This window comes from Podarcis pityusensis (genome assembly GCF_964106645.2).
Source record: "Podarcis pityusensis genome assembly, chromosome: 2".
Classification (NCBI taxonomy): Eukaryota; Metazoa; Chordata; class Lepidosauria; order Squamata; family Lacertidae; genus Podarcis; species Podarcis pityusensis.
The window spans coordinates 115,272,592-115,290,075 of NC_138029.1; the positions used below are offsets into that span (position 1 = coordinate 115,272,592).

At 48.5% G+C, this 17,484-nt stretch overlaps 2 protein-coding genes across 2 annotated transcripts; both read left to right on the forward strand.

Annotated features, from left to right (window-relative positions):
- Positions 1-59: 59 nt before the first annotated feature.
- LOC308469798 (zinc finger protein RFP-like) lies at positions 60-15,965 on the forward strand. The gene is made up of 7 exons (XM_080992759.1): positions 60-1,487; positions 2,336-2,431; positions 2,595-2,825; positions 4,587-4,609; positions 5,749-5,870; positions 6,827-6,859; positions 13,537-15,965. Exons 1-7 carry the CDS (start codon positions 1,059-1,061, stop codon positions 14,049-14,051), a joined length of 1,449 nt encoding a protein of 482 aa, XP_080848885.1. The 5' UTR covers positions 60-1,058; the 3' UTR covers positions 14,052-15,965.
- Positions 7,861-12,447, forward strand: LOC308470109 (uncharacterized protein). The gene is made up of 2 exons (XM_080993393.1): positions 7,861-8,820; positions 9,722-12,447. Exons 1-2 carry the CDS (start codon positions 8,332-8,334, stop codon positions 9,758-9,760), a joined length of 528 nt encoding a protein of 175 aa, XP_080849519.1. The 5' UTR covers positions 7,861-8,331; the 3' UTR covers positions 9,761-12,447.
- Positions 15,966-17,484: the final 1,519 nt, after the last annotated feature.

The following is a 17,484-nucleotide window of genomic DNA, read 5'->3' on the forward strand; positions in this document are numbered from 1 at the left end:
CCAGATTTCCAATCATTATTAGGATTATTATTATTATTATATTTTGAATAATTTTATTTTGGATGGTTTTTACTAGTTTTCAGTTACAATAATCCAATAATAGCCTCATTATAACAGTGCTAAATTATAATACAATTATTAACACCAATCATTCAGAAAGGTGGGTGTGAGACAGTGGCGTTAGATCAAGGATTTCGTGTTTAGCGTGCAAACTATGACCTTTGAGTGGGGCACACTTTTTAAATATTATTATAATAATACCCCACCCACGTGCTGGGTTTCCTCAGCCATTCTGGGTGGCTTACAACATATCAAGAAACATCATAAAAAACATCAAGCATTACAAAACCTCCCAAAACAGGAGTTTTTTTTCCTATGGAAAGGATCTAAAATTAGGAGCATTGCAGCATTTGGCACATGGCAAAATTAATCGGATTCCCACAAAATCCTGCGTGAAGAGAAGTCCTTCCTTTTGTCTGCCCTGACTCTCCCTCTTTTCAGCTTCACTGGGTCTTCATAGCTGATTAAAAAGGACCCAATCATTGTTTTGATTATGAAGGACCCAGTTTCTCATATTGCTTAAAATGCTATGTAATCCTAGTGTTCACCTGGGGGGGGCAGTGTTTTTGCACATTATCAGTGAGGCTGACGATTTTGTCCAAACTCACTAAAAATAGCCACCGTGATGGAGAGTTGGGCTGCTTCTCCTCTTTACGTCGAGGCTAAGAGCTGGAAATGGAGCCATTTGTGGGGGAAATGGAGTTAGGTTTTCAAAGTAGTCTGAGGCTCCTGTGAAGATAAGGAAAATACAACCACACTTCCCTCCAGCTCTCACTGGAAATGGTTCCTTAAACGAGCAGTTGCCGAGCATTCCTTTTAAAATAAAGAAATTAATTTCCTCTACACGAAAGAGGCTCTCTGCTCCAGCTAACTTCCCAGCTCCATATCAGCAGAGATCTGGACTCATTAAATCTGAATTTCCTGGAAAGGAAACACGCCCATTTGCAGACGGAAAGGAAAGAAAACGAAACCAACTCTCTCTCCTTGGGGAGGTGACCATGGCTGCTTCTGGGAGTCCTGTCCGGGATCTCTGTGAGGAAGCCACTTGCTCCATCTGCCTGGAGTATTTCCAGGATCCAGTGATCATCCCGGAGTGCGGACACAACTTCTGCCGGTCCTGCCTGATCCAGTATTGGGGGAAATCCGAGGGAGAGGCTTCCTGCCCTCAGTGCAGGAAAACAGTGGAGCAAGGCAGCATCAGGCGAAACCAGCAGCTGGCAAATTTTGTGGAAATAACCCAGAAATTCAGCCTTCAGGGCAGAAAAAAGGAGGCAGAAGGAAAGGGGAGAGTTTGTGAGAAGCACCAGGAGCCCCTGAAGCTCTTCTGCAAGGAGGATGAAAGCCCCATCTGTGTCGTGTGTCATGTATCTAAGGAGCACAAAAGCCACGAGGTGGTTCCTATAGAGGAGGCATCCCAGGAGTACAAGGTAGGAAAACACTCTGGATCAGTGGCAGAGCGTTCCTTGCTGGTGCCCGGGGCGTGCCGAACCCCATGGGGACATGTTGTGCCAGTGGAGCGACCCCCAGCAACTGGAGCTAAGAGGGGCTGCATTGCGCCGCCTGCTCGGCCATGCAGTGGGGAGCTTGGCCAGCCAACGTGGCCGATGCTGCCCTGCTTTGAGGGGTGCAAGTATCACAGCACACTGCGAGCCCAGCACCGCTTTGTGAGACTTGCAAAAGCCAGGGTTCCAGCCTGTTAATCCTTCTTACCTGCCCTACAGATGGAAGACATCATGACAGGCACCCCCCAGGCTGGCCCATGCTACGCCTCTGCTCCATATTTACTTGGGGGATGGAATAGCTGTTGGCAAGCCAGGCTTGCAAGATCTTAGAATCTTAGAGTTTGAAGGGACCCAAGGGTCATCTAGTCCAACCCCCTGCAAGGCAGGAAGGATGCCAAGATACTCTTGAAATCATGAATTCTCCCCACCCCCTCTGGCAGGAGTGTTTGTGCAGCCCTGTGAAACTTCTGAAAACACTAGTTGATAAACGTTTCATCATCTTTCGAGGGATTAATTTCCCTCTATGTCTCCCTTCAGCATATTGGAGTCACTCCCCACAGTTCTTCCTCTGGAAGCAGCTCCCAGTGAAGGCTCCTAGAACTGGAAGGTGGGGCAAGGCAGGGGGCAGGAATGAAGGGGAACCTCCGGAAGGAGCCAGGAATGTGGGGCAGGGAGCAAGCATATGATTCAGTTGCCTGGTATTATGTATACTAATATGCCGAAAAAAGAGAGAGAGAAAAAGCAACCCAGCTGGGATTTTGTTTTCTTTTCAGGATCAGATCAGCAGCTGCCTAGACAATGTGAGGAAGGAGAGAAAGAAAATTCTGATGTTTAAAGCAGATGCAGAAAAGGAAAGCCAAGACCTGCTTGTAAGCATCATTGTTACTTGAAAAAGTGCTGTAGTCTTAAATCTCTCTAAAATGTCAGACATGCCCTTCCAGGTGAATTCTGGTATCTGGCCTCTTCATCCTGCAACATTATGCCTGATAGTGGCCTGCTGTTCTCCTCCTCTTTCTCTTTTTGCTGCTGCAGAAACAAATGAAAGCAGAGAAGGGGAAGTTGGTGGCTGAGTTCAGGCGACTGCGCCAGTTTCTGGAAGAACAAGAGAAGCTTCTTCTGGCCCAGATGGAAGAGGTGGAGAAGGAGATTGCAGCCCAAAGGGAGGAGCACCTGGCCAGACTCTCCAGGGAACTCTCCTCTCTTGAAAGCCTCATCCGGGAGATGGAGGAGAAGCTTCAGGAACCAGCGAGTGAACTCCTGCAGGTCAGGCCTCATCCTGATGTGAGAGGGTGAAGTGTGCTGCTTCAGACTACAGGCATTTCATAGTTCTTCCCCACATAAAAATACTGTTGTCAGAGAAACAAGCAGTACATGAATGCTAAAAGGTGTCAGCATAGGAGCCAACTCTGAGGGGCTGAGGTCCCTTGACACCCCAATGAGATATTTGAGAGGACCAGCCCCCCCAATAACGGACATTTGTTTTGAAATGGGGTGTGTGTACTGCATCTTGTGATTGATTATGTAGGGCGGAGCTTACCTGCCCACCCCCCAATATTTTCTTCAAGTTGTCACTTGTGGGAGAGATAGCCATGGTAAAGGCTTGTAATATTGCAGGGTGCTCCCTGACCTCGGCTGACCAGCACTCTGAGCTTTACAATGGAATGCATGACCTCATATGGAGTTATGTTCCCCCCCCCCCCTCTGGGCAGTGTAACCCTATATCGTTTGTGGGTGGGTTAAAGCCTTGACCGGATGTAGGTAACGTGAGACATTGGAATGCAGCCATGCGGCTGGAGAGGAACAAAGAGTAAAAAACGGACTGGAGGAAGGGGAAGAAGCATGAATTGAGCTGCCCTCCGTCCATGGAAATATTGCTGGCCTCAGTGTCTTTATTTTATGCTAAAAAGCACCATTTGTAACGGCGGGCTCCGACAAGTGGTGCCCCGTGTGAGGCCAACTTAAAAGAAGAGGCAACTTAAAGAAAAGAAGCATGATTTGAGCTGCCCTCCGTCTATGGAAATATTGCTAGCCTCTGGGTCTTTATTTTATGCTTAAAAAGCACCATTTGTAACGGCGGGCTCCGACAGTCACTAGATCAAACCACAGGCCCATTCCATCCTGCATCCTGTTGTCACATTGGCTAACCAAAGGTCTCTGGGAAGCCCACAAGGAAGATCTGTATTCTATTGATCTTTCCTCAGAGTAGACAACTGAAATTAATGGGGATTACTATCTTAGGTTCATTAATTTCAGTGTGCCTGAGTAAAAGCGAGTTGAATACAACCGATACGGCCTCCAGAACAGGCATTCCAAATTGGCACTGCTGTCTTGGGTCCAGCCAGAGTGGGGGTTACCTATTTTATTATTATTATTATTATTATTATTATTATTATTATTATTATTATATAAGTTTGTATACTGCCTTATACTCAGAGGTCTCAGGGTGGTTTCCAGGATATGATTGAGTGTGGGATGTACATAGCAGTGAACCGATTAGTTGCATGTGAACACGGAACCAGCACGCACTGCAGGCAAAATGGCAAATCAGGGAGGTGGGACTGAATCTCTCAGGTGTTTGGGTGACTTGGTCAAAAGGGAAGAACGGGACCTTTTATTAGTCATCACTGGAGTGGCTGACTTTTGCCATCTGATGGTTATTCCAAAATTATGTGGCATTGCGTATTTTATTGGGGGTCTTTTGTTTTGTGCTTGGCTGCTTTTGAATTCTGGTGCTGGAGGAGACTCTTGAGAGTCCCATGGACTGCGAGAAGATCATACCTCTCCATTCTGAAGGAAATCAGCCCTGAGTGCTCACTGGAAGGACAGATCCTGAAGCTGAGGCTCCAGTACTTTGGCCACCTCTTGGGAAGAGAAGACTCCCTGGGTCCATGGGGTCACGAAGAGTTGGACGCGACTAAACAACAACAAACCTCTCTCTGCTTCAGCTGCTTAGTATTTATAACTGACCGCAGGGCTCTCTGCAGAAATGGCTCCACGAATATCTTTTTCTTTCTTTCCTTCCAGGATATCAGAAGTTTCTTGCAGAGGTAAGTGATGGAAATCTGCTGCTTTAAGATACTGTATTGGGAAAGTTCCTGTTTAACGGGTAAGAAACTCACTCTCCATTTCCTCCTTTCAGAGATAGTTTAGGACTCCATCGTCCATTTCACAAAATCACAGACAAAAGTAGGGACACATTTTTGTGGTAGTTTGTTGCTACAATCACAGACAGGAAGCCGTTCCTATTGCATATCTCTGTGGGCCCTTCTCTGTGATGGCTTCATTTACTCTGCAATTGATACAAAAAGGGGGGACATCACAAAGGGGCTTGTAAATATCTTCACTATAACTTACCTTTAAATATCCAGTGTATTTCTGGCTTCTGCACGTTCTTCCTCAGACATAAGAATGTGAGAAAGGGCCCTGCTGGATCCGGCCAGTGGCCCATCTAGTCCACCATCCTGTTTTCACAGTGACTAACCAGATGCCAGTGGGAAACTCGTGAGCATGATCCAAGCCCCAGAGGACACTCCCCTCCTGTGGTTTCAGAGGCACCACTGCCTTTGACTCAGCCATTGTGAATAGTAGCCACTGAGAGCCTTCTCCCCCAAACACCTGCAACATCTTCAAAAATTCAAGAATTTTGAAAAATCTTACATGTTTAGAAAATACTGCTTTAATTTCTAATATTTTCGCCATTTTTTAAAATATAACCACTGTGCTAAAATACATTTATAAAATTAATTGCAAAAGCCAATCTAAAGCATGCTGAACTTCCTTATATTTCAGAAATGCACATAGCAGATCTATTTTGTTCTGCTCATTAGTCACTTGAAATGCTTCACTAAAACTGGTGTAGTCCTAAAATCTCTGCATAAGGCCCAGGATTGTTCAGTTTTCTTCCAAAAAAAATATGTGTATATATCAGCTTCTTTATCTTCAATCTCCTATTCATATATTTCATCCAAAATTCAAAAGCAGGTGCATTTTGGTTTTCCTTCAACTTCTTAGATGCTTTCTAGATCCACACGTCAGCTAGATGCTCCTTTTTGCCATAGGAAAATCCTGCTCCCAAGTCTTCCTGATATATCCATCATGCCTTTATCATCAGGATGAGACACCTGTCTTGTCAGAGAGCTCCTTGCGATGGAAGGATGGTGGCTTGACTTTGTTCTTCTCCTCCCAGGTCTCAGGAGAAGGAGAAATTAGAGGATCCTCCTGTGGCTTTTCCGCCTGTCCTGAAGTGGAGGATCTGGGACTTCTGTGATATAAATCCCTTCCTGAAGGGTGTCATGAAGAAATTCAGAGGTAGTAAAGATGGGTTGAAAATATTTTGTATTGGATATTTAAAATTGTTCATGAAAGACTCCAGCTCATTAGCAGTGCTAGGAAAATGGAATGTTTGTTTATTTATTCTTTTCAAAATCTGGAAGCCACACTTTCCTATATAGATGACTCACAACAGATTTTTCTTATGCAATTGAAAGAGGAGGATCAACCCTTCTTGCTGGGCTCTGGAAGCTCCTGCGAGATCTTGGGGGAGCCTCCCAGATTCCAGTCAGCAAGGTAAAGGGCTTGAAAGCTCTTGCCATGAAGTGTTTAGCCACCACTCAAATCACTTTTAAGACCTTACTGGGCTCTGAAAGGCTCCTGCGAAATCTCATGGGGCCATCTTGGGATCTCAGATGGCAGGGGTGATTCCGGGGTCATTCTGAATTTGCCTTTGTGCACAACCCCTAGGAATGTAACCCTCCCTTAAGTTGGAAGTTGTCTGTAAAAAGTTGTACTTGACCTCTTCAAACATCTCACCCATTACCCAAGTAGCCTCACCTACAGCCTTTTGGGCGACTCCTCTGTTCCTTTGGCCCTGAGATTGATGTAAGGGGGGTGGAAGGAGGGGGGCTGTCCAGGAGCCAGCCAGGAGCAGAGGGGTTGAGGCCTCCTGTCCTGGAACAGAGGTGTCTGGATCTTCTTGTTGACGGGGAGATCTTCTGGGGGTCCTGCTTCTCCTCTCAAGATTTGGGCAGGACTGACCTTTGACATCACCCCTGCCCTGGTTATGCAGGGATAGCCAGTATGGTGAGTTCCAGGTAGTTTTAACTGCATCTCCTATAATCTCCAGCTGGCATGGTCAGTGGTTAGGGATGATGGGAATTGGAGTCCACAACACCTGGCTACAATCTCATGAGCTCATATTGTTCTTTCCAGGTTTGTTATATGAATGAAAGTGTGATGCTAAATCTCTGTTCCCTTTTCTCTCCCAGACACTGTGGAATATGGACTTCAGCTGCGAAAAGGTACATTTCTGGGTCAAGCAAAGACACTAATTCGGGAGAGATGGGATCTGCTTCTCAAAAGACCAGGCCACTGCAGCTCTTCCGTCTGTGCCTTATTTTCCCTTACACTGGTACCTTGGGTTACAGACGCTTCAGGTTACAGACTCCTCTAACTCAGAAATAGTACCTCGGGTTAAGAACTTTGCTTCAGAATGAGAACAGAAATTGTGTGGCGGCAGCAGGAGACCCTATTAGCTAAAGTGGTGCTTCAGGTTAAGAACAGTTTCAGGTTAAGTACGGACCTCCAGAACGAAGTAAGTTCTTAACCCGAGGTACCACTGTATTTCCCAGAGGCATCTGTTCCCTGAGAGCAGCATGCTTGCTAGATGGGCTCTTGGCCTGATCCTGCAGACTCTTAGGAAGCCCCCAGCCCAGGATGGCTGGCTTTTCTGTGCCGAATCTCACTAAGACACAGGGGTGGTGTGAAGCCAAAGGCTCCCGGCACATGAGGGGGAAATATCCCTTTGAGCCATACAGGGTCCCCACCCCTTTTATGTAAGAGTGGGAAATGCATGAACACAAATAGCTCATAAAATGGCTGCAACAGCCTTTGGGGGCGAGAAGGTGTTATGTACTAAGTTGAATAGGATCCAAACTGCAGCAGTCTGATTGGTCCTAGAACAATAGGATCCATATTGCAGCAGTCTGATTGGTCCTAGAACAATAGGATTCAGAATGCAGCAGTCTGATTGGTCCTAGAACAATGCAGCAGTATGATTGGTTGGCAGGAACCACCCAATCATGCTCCAGATATAAGTGAATCCAAAACCTGATTGGCTTACAGTAGAATTCCAGAATTAGCCAATCATGTGCAGCTCATTGTGTAAATAATGTATATAAAGCAGATACTTTGAGGGGACTTTCATTCATTCCTCCTCACCACTATGAGCTGAATAAAGAGCATGAAATCACTTTGCGACTCTGAGTATATTTCACTGGCGACGAAGGTGGGATCCCGCTGAGCTGACTGCCACACACAGCACCGCCACCTGCCGCACCGCTGCCTCGCACCGTGTATCCAAGCTTCAGCTCCGGGACACAAGGAACTCAGAATGGCAACCGACAGCAGCTTCTCGCCGTTCAACCCAGCATCTGGAGACTGGGAAGCGTACGCCTCCCGTTTCACCTTCCTCCTAGAAGCCAAAAGGGTCACCGATGAAGAAGACGCCAAGAAGAGGGCGATATTCTTCAGCATCTGCGGAGAGGAGACGTTTGAAATCGCCTGGGCTCTCCTTGCACCTGAAGACGTCGCTACTGTTCCATACAAAACAATAATGGAACAGCTGAAGGGGCACTTTTCGCTGCAGCCCTCAGTGGTGGCTCGTTGAAATGCCTTCTACGCAAAGCGGCAAGCCCCTGGGGAAACCATAACTGGGTTTGTGACCTCTCTCCGCCAAGCCGCCCGGTTCTGCAACTTCTCAGAGCTGGAGAACATGCTTCGTGACCGCCTCGTCGGTGGCCTGAAGGATGAGAAGCTGCAACGACGCCTCTACGCTAAGAAGGACCTAACGTTCCAGGTCGCTCTGGAGGAGGTCCTGGCAACGGAAGCTGCCGAGAGGTCGACGCAAGAGGCACGGCCGAGCCTGCCACCCCAACCGAGGGTCCACCACGAAGACCTCACCGACGACTCAGGATCTGACAGGGAGGAGGTGCACCGAGTACAGCAGCGCACTCAAGCAGCCCACATACCACAGCTGCCTCGACGAGAAGGAGGGAACTGCACAAGCTGCGGGGAAAGTCACGAGAGGAGGACCTGCCGTTTCCGCAACGCAGAGTGCAGGCAGTGCAGAAAATCGGGACACATCGCCCGGGTGTGTCGAGCTTGGCCCACCCGACGCCAGGCATCAGATGACCAATCCAAGAGCCCCAGGTCCCGGGGCCCAACGCACCAAGGCAACTCGACGGAGCTCACGGACTTCCAGGTATACCAGTTGCCCCACCCCAACGTAGAGAAAATTTATGTAGAGGTACAGATAGAGGGGGCCCCATGCCGCATGGAGCTTGACACGGGTTCAACTCTATCCATAATCTCGGCAAGGACCTTAAGGAAACTGTGTCCTACTGGGGGTCCCAAACTTAGGCCGGCCCCATTCACCCTCCGGGACTTCCAGAAACGTAAGGTCCCCACAATGGGGGTGGGGACCTTCAGGGTGCAATACCGAGGGCGGATGCAGCAACTGGACTTGCTTGTGGTCAAGGGCCCCTACATTAGCTTACTGGGATTGGCATGGTTTGGACCACTGGGGCTAGCCATCACCAGGGTGAACCACACTACCTTACAAGTGGACGTGGACGCCATATGCAAGGAATTTCCAAGGGTTTTCGATGGGAAATTGGGACAGTATACGGGGCCCCCCATTGCTCTACAGCTTGACCCCGCAGTACGACCGGTCAGGCTCAAGGCCCGCCGGGTCACGTTCGCCCTGAAACCCCGTATAGATGAGGAATTGGACCGGCTCGTGGAGCAAGGAGTGCTGGAGCCGGTGCCTAATGCCCCCTGGGAAACCCCAATCGTCACACCCGTCAAGCCTAATGGTTCAGTCCGCATCTGCGCAGACTACAAATGTACCATAAACAAGGCCCTCACGGCCCATGCATACCCAGTGCCAGTGGTCAGCCATGTCCTTGCCACCCTGGCTGGGTCGAATTCTTTTGGCAAGCTGGACTTGGCCCAAGCATATCAACAGCTGCCAGTAGATGAGGCCACAGCAGAGGCACAGACGATTGTGACGCACAGAGGAGCGTTCAGGGTAAAGCGGCTGCAATTCGGTGTCAGTGTGGCACCAGGCATATTCCAGAATCTAATGGACTCGCTCCTTAAAGGGATTCCTGGCGTCACTCCCTTCTTCGATGATGTGTTGATTGCCGGCCCCACACCAGAGGAATTTGAGGACCGCCTCCGCACCGTTCTGCACCGTTTCCAGACGGCGGGTCTCAAGGTGAAGCGGGGAAAATGTCTACTAGGAGTGCCTCAGGTGGACTTTCTGGGATTTATGGTGGACGCAGAAGGGGTCCACCCGACTGGGGACAAGGTACGGGCCATTTGTGATGCCCCAGCGCCCAAGAGCAAGACTGAACTTCAGGCCTTCTTGGGACTATTGAACTTTTACCATTCCTTCCCCACAAGTCAGCGGTAGCGGAGCCCCTACACAGACTCCTGGACAAGCGGGCCCCTTGGGTATGGGGCCAGCGCCAGGAGGCTCATTCCAGGCAGTCAAGGACTTGCTTGTCTCAAACTCGGTCTTGGCACACTTCGACGAGAGGCTGCCGGTGGTGCTAGCATGCGACGCCTCGCCCTATGGCATTGGCGCTGTCCTGGGACACCAACTCCCGGATGGAAGAGAGGTACTGGTAGCATACTTTTCCCAGACACTCAACGCAACCGAGCGGAACTACTCGCAAATCGACAAGGAGGGTCTGGCAATCGTGAAGGGAGTAAAAAAATTCCATGATTTCTTGTACGGGCGGCCCTTCACCGTGGTGACTGACCACAAGCCGTTGCTTGGCTTGTTTGCCCCCGAAAAGCAGACCCCCCCCAAGTGCTGTCTCCTCGCGTCCTCAGATGGTCATTTTTCCCTGCCAGCTACCAGTATGCACTGATTCACCGCCTGGGGAAGGCGATGGGCCATGCGGACGCCCTCAGCAGGCTACCACTACCGGAAACAGGCCCCGACCCAGCACCTGCACAAGAGGTTATGAGCCTGGAGCTGCTTCTGGTGTCAGTGGAGGGAGCTGGGGGCTGCCTGAGTGTGAACTCCAGGGGTCCGGCTTCCCTGCAAGATGGGGGTCTTCCCTCAGCTTTTGTATTCGACGGAAGACATATGTCTCTGTTTAAACTAGAGAATCCTGAATAAACTTAAAAGAGAAGGGCAGAATTTCCCCACAGATCAGGGGAAAAGGCTCAATGGGAAGACAGAAGTCCAGTCTGGCCAGATCCTGAAAACCACAAAAAGGGATCCATAAGAGCTGGAAAAGGTACAGCTGGTGTGGCTGGGAGGTTGCCTGCTCTTGATGGGGTTACACTTCCTCTGAAGGAGCAGGTTTGTAGCTTGGGGGTCCTCCTGGATCCTTTGTTGTCACTCGAGGCTCAGGTGGCCTCAGTTGCCCAGAGTGCTATGCCCCTATCTGGACAGGGATAGCCTAACTACTGTGGTCTATGCTCTGGTAACCTCAAGGTTAGATTACTGCAAAGCATTATATGTAGGGCTGCCACTGAAGACGGTTCAGAAACGTAAGTTGGTGCAGAATTCAGCGGCCAGGTTGCTCACTAAAGCAGGATGGTTTGAGCATATTACTCTGGTCTGACTTCACTGGCTACCAATTAGTTTCTGGGCCCAATTCAAAGTGCTGGTTTTGACCTATCAAGCCTTAAATGGTTCAGGGCCACAATGTCTCAAGGACCGCCTCTTCCCACATAAACCTTCCCGGACCCTGAGATCATCTTCCGAGGCCCTTCTTCGTGTGCCTCTTCCTTGAGGTTCAGAGGGTGGCAACACAAGAGCAAGGCCTTCTTCAGTGGCTCCCTGTCTGTGGAATGCTCTCCCCAGGAAAGTTTGCCTGGTGTCTACATTGCACACCTTTCGGCACAAGGCAACAACGTTCCTTTTTAACCAGGCCTTTAACCAGGCCTTTGGTTGCTCTTATTAACATCCAACACCCTTTTAGAATGTGGTATTTTTGGAATAAAAAAAAAATTCTGGGAGAGTATACATGCAGAACTGCAAAAAATGCTAAAGATCTCTTTCAATAAAAAACCAGAGGCCTACCTCCTGGGAATAACAGATTTGGATATTCCACAAAAGAGGAAGAGTATCTTTTTATATGCGACGACGGCAGCAAGAGTTTTGATCGCAGCAAAATGGAAGAGTAATGAAATCCCCTCTATACAAGATTGGATCCAAAAGCTGACAGAATATGCCTAATTAGATGGTTTATCAGAAAAGATAAAGAATAAATCAAAACAGGAATTTGTTTCTAAATGGGAGGTTTTCAAAGAATATCTGAAAAATAAATATAGTAGTTTAAATTCTGTTGCAGCATTCGAGGAACTTCAGTAATAGTTGCTATAGGTAGATAGAAGAAATTAGATTTATTGAGAATAAGTTTAATTATGAAAATGTGTATTGGCAATAAGTAATATGAATTTGAAATATGGAATAGACGGGAAGTTGGGTCTTTAGTGTTAAGACCAATAGATGTTTTATTGTTTGCCAAGAAAATTATGTGTCTATGGTTATTTTTGTAATTTGTGTGTAATTTTGTATTTCTGTTTTTTGTGTGTGTTTTTGTTGTAAAAATAAAGATTAAAAAAAGAAGAAGAATGTGGTATTTTTGGGGGGGGCGTTATTGGGGTATTGCTTTTGTTTTGATTTTGTATACAGTGGTATCTTGGTTTTGGAACACTTACCGTATTTTTCGTCCTATGGAAAAATTATTTCCCCCCCAGCCGCTATAGAAAAATTATTTCTCCCCCAGCCGCGGCTGCCGCCCCAAGCCTTGCACACACCTGCCCGAAGCACGGGGCGCCCTCCGGAGGGCTCTGCGTGCTTTGGGCAACAGGCTGCCGCCCCAAGCCTCACGCGCCGGGCGGGAGGTCCCGCCGGGCGCGCGAGGCTGGCGGACACTCGCCCGGAACACGGGGAGCCCTCCGGATGGCTCTGCGTGCTTCGGGCGACAGGCTGCCGCCCCAAGCCTCGTGCGCCCGGCGGGACCTCCCACCAGGCTTGCGGATAGCTTCCTGAAGCCTGGAGAGCGAGAGGGGTCGGTGCGCACCGATGCCTCTCGCTCTCCAGGCTTCAATGAAAGCCTGCATTCGCCCCATAGGACGCACACACATTTTCCCTTCATTTCTGGAGGGGGAAAAGTGCGTCCTATGGGGCGAAAAATACGGTAGTTCATAAACAACTTGGAGAAAGAACGCTGCAAACCCAAAAGCAGGTGTTCCGGTTTGTGAATTTTGCACAACATGCAACGGTCTCCATTGGAAAGGGGTGGGCTCTCCTTCCTAGGAGGTTCTTAAGCAGAGGTTGGACAGCCATTTGTCATGGGTGCTTTAGTTGAGATTCCAGCATTGCAGGGGGTTGGACTAGATGACCCTTGGGGTCCCTTCCAACACTATGATTCTTTGATGTGCTGTCATGAGTCCCAAGTAGGACATTTCACACAGGGGGCGGGGTAACATAACCACTTTCTTGCTTTTTTCTGCACTACCTGGAAGGATGGAGTATAACATACTTTAAATATACAACTGAAACCTGAATGGTGCTTACAAGGCGGGCGAGAGCACCTGCTGCCAGATTTACCTGACATATCAAGCATGGTCTGTCATGTGATGTGAGGTAAAAGATTAAGATGTGAATTAGGAAGTCCCTGCTTTGACTTCCCTCTGTCATGAACTGAGGGTGGGGGTGGGAGTGGCCTTCGACAAGCCACTGTCTCTCAGCCTCAGTCCTCCCATCTGAAAAATGGGCATAGTAAGATTAACTTAATATGAACTTTATGAACATCCCTGTCTCGAATGCAGAGCCATGGAGTCCCTGTTCATTTCAGAGGGGATGCTATTTCTGTCATGTGCCTAAACAAAAGTCAGCTTCCCAGTTGATGTTGTTTTTCTTCTCTTTCCTCCTCTGCCCCCACAGAAAACGTAACTTTGGATCCAGACACAGCAAATCCCCACCTCATCCTGTCTGAGGATTGCAAGAGTGTGAGATGGGGGAAAGTCTATCAAGACCTGCCAGAAAACCCTGAGAGATTTGACACTTATGCCTATGTACTGGGACGTGAGGCATTCAAGGAAGGCAGACGTTTCTGGGAAGTCGCTGTGGGGAGCGAGGGGCAATGGGCCGTGGGAGTGGCCAGAGAGTCTGTGAAGAGGAAAGGCAGGTTAACCCCTGGTCCTAAGGAAGGGATCTGGCGCATAGGGAAGCGGGGTGATCAATACAGGGTCTCCACCCATGATGGGCACCCTGTTTCAATTCTGGGTGGGGAGCCCAAGAGGATCCGAGTGGCCCTGAACTGTGAAGGGGGACGGGTGTCCTTTTACGATGCAGATACAGCAGCCCTTCTCCACTCATTCCCAGCAGCCTCCTTCTCAGGAGAGACCCTCCAGCCCTACTTTTACCTGAGGGAGAAAGGGAACCTGATACTCTCTTGAGTGTAGAGACAGACAAGCTTCCCAGTTCACTGCTAAGTATGCTTCTCAGTACCAGCAGTCCTAAATCAGCAGCGAGATGTGCAACATCAAAGCGCTTCAGGAGCTCTGACCCAGACAACGAAGGCAGTAACTCACAGAGGCAATTAAGCACAGACAGATGTATTTTACTACCGGGTCAAAAGCATAATGGTTCCCATTTACAGTTTGTCTGCTGAAGCATTTCTTAGAGTTTTCCGGGCTTTGTTTTTTGTGACCCACATCCCTTTCTTGCATTCTGTCAGCTTGCCAGATAAATGCGGACTAAACACAATTTTTATACAGCTTCTGTTAGAACTGAAGCAGCTCCTCTCACAGATGTGGCCTTGACGAAAGGTCCAGCTTTCTGACAGCTTCTAGCAATTTCCAGAATCTTCTGGAATCTTCAAGAACTTCCAGTTAGTTCTGGAAAGAATGAACGCTCACCCTCACGCCAACAACTCATCACCACGATGACATTTCAGTCGTCTCAACCAAAATCCCTTTCCCTCAGCTTATGTGGCAATTCAGCATAATCTCTCTGTCCAAAGAGATCCAAAATTTGTGCGCGACTCACTTAGGTATTCGCAGCCTTGTGCATTTTGTCAAAACAAAAATAAATAAAAAGAGTTTGGGAGACTGGGGGCGGTGACTGTCAGAAGGGGCCGTGTGAGATCTCACAAGAACCTCCAGAGCCCAGAAAGCAAGATGGAGGCTCACCATTTTGGTGCCCAAATCCTGCTCTGTAAATAGTTTCTGAGCCCTCCGCCTTGCTTACTGACCTCCAGGAAAGGTTCCTCAAAGCATTTGCAGGGGTCTCCCTGACTTGTCTTGCTAATCCCCAGAACGAAAGAGCCTCTGACAGTTCCAAGGACAGAACAGAGTCAATTTGGGGGATTTCAGGAAGCGGTAGTAAATTCCCATTTATACAATTATTTTCTCTAACAGTGACTTCTTGCAAACAATCAGATACATCTACAGTGGTGCCTCAGGTTGTAGACATAATCCGTTCGGGAGTGTACTGGGCCTGGGGGTTAACCTGAGCAATGTGGTCCAGGTCCAGTCCAGAATGCAAGGATTCCACGAGGAGTCAGTCCGACAGGGCCGAGGCAGGACACGAGGCAGGAAACCAGGCTAGGTCAGGCACAGGGTCTCAGGCAGGTTCTAGCAAACAACAATGTTGCTTCCACAACCTGGGGTGGGGTCCGACAGCCTTTTATCTTTGTCGGGGAAACGGCCGGTCCTGATCCCCCGGTGACTCAACTCCCTGTCTCGCCCAAAGGCGAGCACTCCTCCTGCGAGTACTCAGGTCTCTCCTTCTCTCAGACCTTAGTCTCTGCAGCTCGGGAGATGTCGTGGGTTCCTAGACCCAGAGGCCGCCTCAGCCTCTTCTGACCCAACCGGTAGTGAAGGGCAGGCTCAGGCCCCTGACTCGGCCCAGCTGGTGCTTGTTGCAGGGGAACCTGTGGAGACTGGGGCTCTTCAGAATCAGGCCCCAGACTTGGTTCAGATGCCACCTGAGGCGAAGGATCTGGTGCGGACTGAGACTCCTCTGGTTCTGAGTCCGAGCCCGAGTCCCAGGCCATCCCAGGGAGGCACATCCACAACCCGAAGGGTCCATAAGATGAAGTGCCGTGTCTGCGCATGCATGCGGCGCAATTTCGAGCTTCTGCGCATGCACAAACAGCGAAACCCGGAAGTAACCAATTCTGGGACTTCCAGGTTTGCCACTGTCCATAACATGAAATTCTGTTACCCGAAGGCAACATATCTAGAGGTATGACTCTATATGTTTTTAGAGATGATCTCTTATCCCTTTTTGTAACATGCCTGAACAAATGTGGAAATATGCTTCATCTGTTAACTTGCTTGATTTTATTAAAGATGCTACTTATTGTTGCTCCTGGTGTTATTTCAGACTCAATGGTATATTGGCCCTATCCACCCCACATGACACTTTCCCCCAGGGATATAAACAGGGTGATATCCCATCTGATCCCCACAGCAATAGGGCTGCCACTGCCCCCACTTTGTTACTTAACAATTTCAACCCGCGCCAAGCAGGTGGGTATCACACATGTGGAGAGGCACTACATTTCCTCATTTCTGCCACCCAAATGGTGATTCTCAAATGAGAAGAGGAAGTGAGGGCAGCATGTCTTTCTAACTGAGCTCTATGGAGCGAAGAGGAAATTAAAGCTACAGCCCAAGGCCCACTTCCCTGGGAGCAAGTCCCTTTGAACCCAGATTAAGGGAAAATAAAATCCTCACTTCAGCTTGGATCATGAAACAGAGTAAAATTTGTAAGAGGATCCACATTGAACATCATAATCTATTTGTAATATATTTTTATTAGGCATATTGATCAACCACCAACAATAATAACTTTAGCAGTACAGTGGTACCTTGTTTTGCGAACAGTCTGGTTCGCATGCATTTTGGATTACAAACACGTCAAACCTGGAAGTGAATGTCCCGGTTTTCAAACTTCTTTTGGATTATAACACATTTTTCCTAGATTACAAAAATAAAAATAAAAAATTGGAGGCCCCATTGGCAAAAGTGCACTTTGGGTTACAACCTGTTTTGGTTTTCGAGCGGACCTCTGGAATGGATTATGGTTGCAAACCAAGGTACCACTGTATCTAAAAAACACCAGATTTTCTCATCCCAAAGCCTCCTGCAGCAGCACCTCCAGCTCTCCTTGCGTTTCATTGGATCACTCCAGGAGCTAAGATCACGAAAGATCTCCCTATCCATTTTCTCAGCATCTGCACCACGTTGCCAAGCCCTCTTCAGAGATGTGCTCACAAGCCCTCATTGTGAAGTTCTTTCATGTTGCAGCTTATGTTCAGGTATTCCTGTGTCAACAGTGAAGCTTTTAAAGGGGATTTAAATCCAGTTTGGGTTCTGCCATAACCCTTGCTTTCTTGCCTTTCTCCCACAATGGTGTCTGCCATGGGTGTAGACAGAGGGGGGCAGGGAGGTCAGCTGCCACCCTAAATCAAGTGAATAAATAAAAACACTTAACTACCTGACCAATTGTGTCATAGATTGCGCGGTTCTGCCCTCCCTCCCCCAATCCCTGGCTGCGTTTCAGTTTGTGGAAAACCGTCTTCTTCTTTGGCGATCACTCATAGCCGAGTAAGATTGTCTTCCATAAACACGGTTTTAACAATGAGTCCGTAAGTGACTGTGGAGGCCGATTCTGGACCCACACGTCCTTCCACAGTAGGGACATTGGTTTTCGGGCAGGAGTTGATCACGGTGTGGATTTGCCAAGCGTGCTTTCCTCCTAGCACGTGATATGGCTGCTGGGAATGCTGTCCCCCCCCAAATTTCTTTGTCCCCCTAAATTTTCCAGAGGCAAGTAATTAAATAAGCAGGAAAGCCTTACTTTCTCCTTGTTTTATCAGGC

Excerpts from the sequence above, each read along its gene's own strand:
- LOC308469798 (XM_080992759.1), top strand. The coding sequence starts at position 1,059 with ATGGCTGCTTCTGGGAGTCCTGTCCGGGATCTCTGTGAGGAAGCCACT. Across the intron at positions 5,871-6,826 it reads TGTCATGAAGAAATTCAGAG|ACACTGTGGAATATGGACTT; the intron begins GTAGTAAAGATG and ends TTTCTCTCCCAG. Across the intron at positions 6,860-13,536 it reads TGGACTTCAGCTGCGAAAAG|AAAACGTAACTTTGGATCCA; the intron begins GTACATTTCTGG and ends CTGCCCCCACAG.
- LOC308470109 (XM_080993393.1), top strand. The coding sequence starts at position 8,332 with ATGCTTCGTGACCGCCTCGTCGGTGGCCTGAAGGATGAGAAGCTGCAA. Across the intron at positions 8,821-9,721 it reads CGGAGCTCACGGACTTCCAG|GGATTCCTGGCGTCACTCCC; the intron begins GTATACCAGTTG and ends CGCTCCTTAAAG.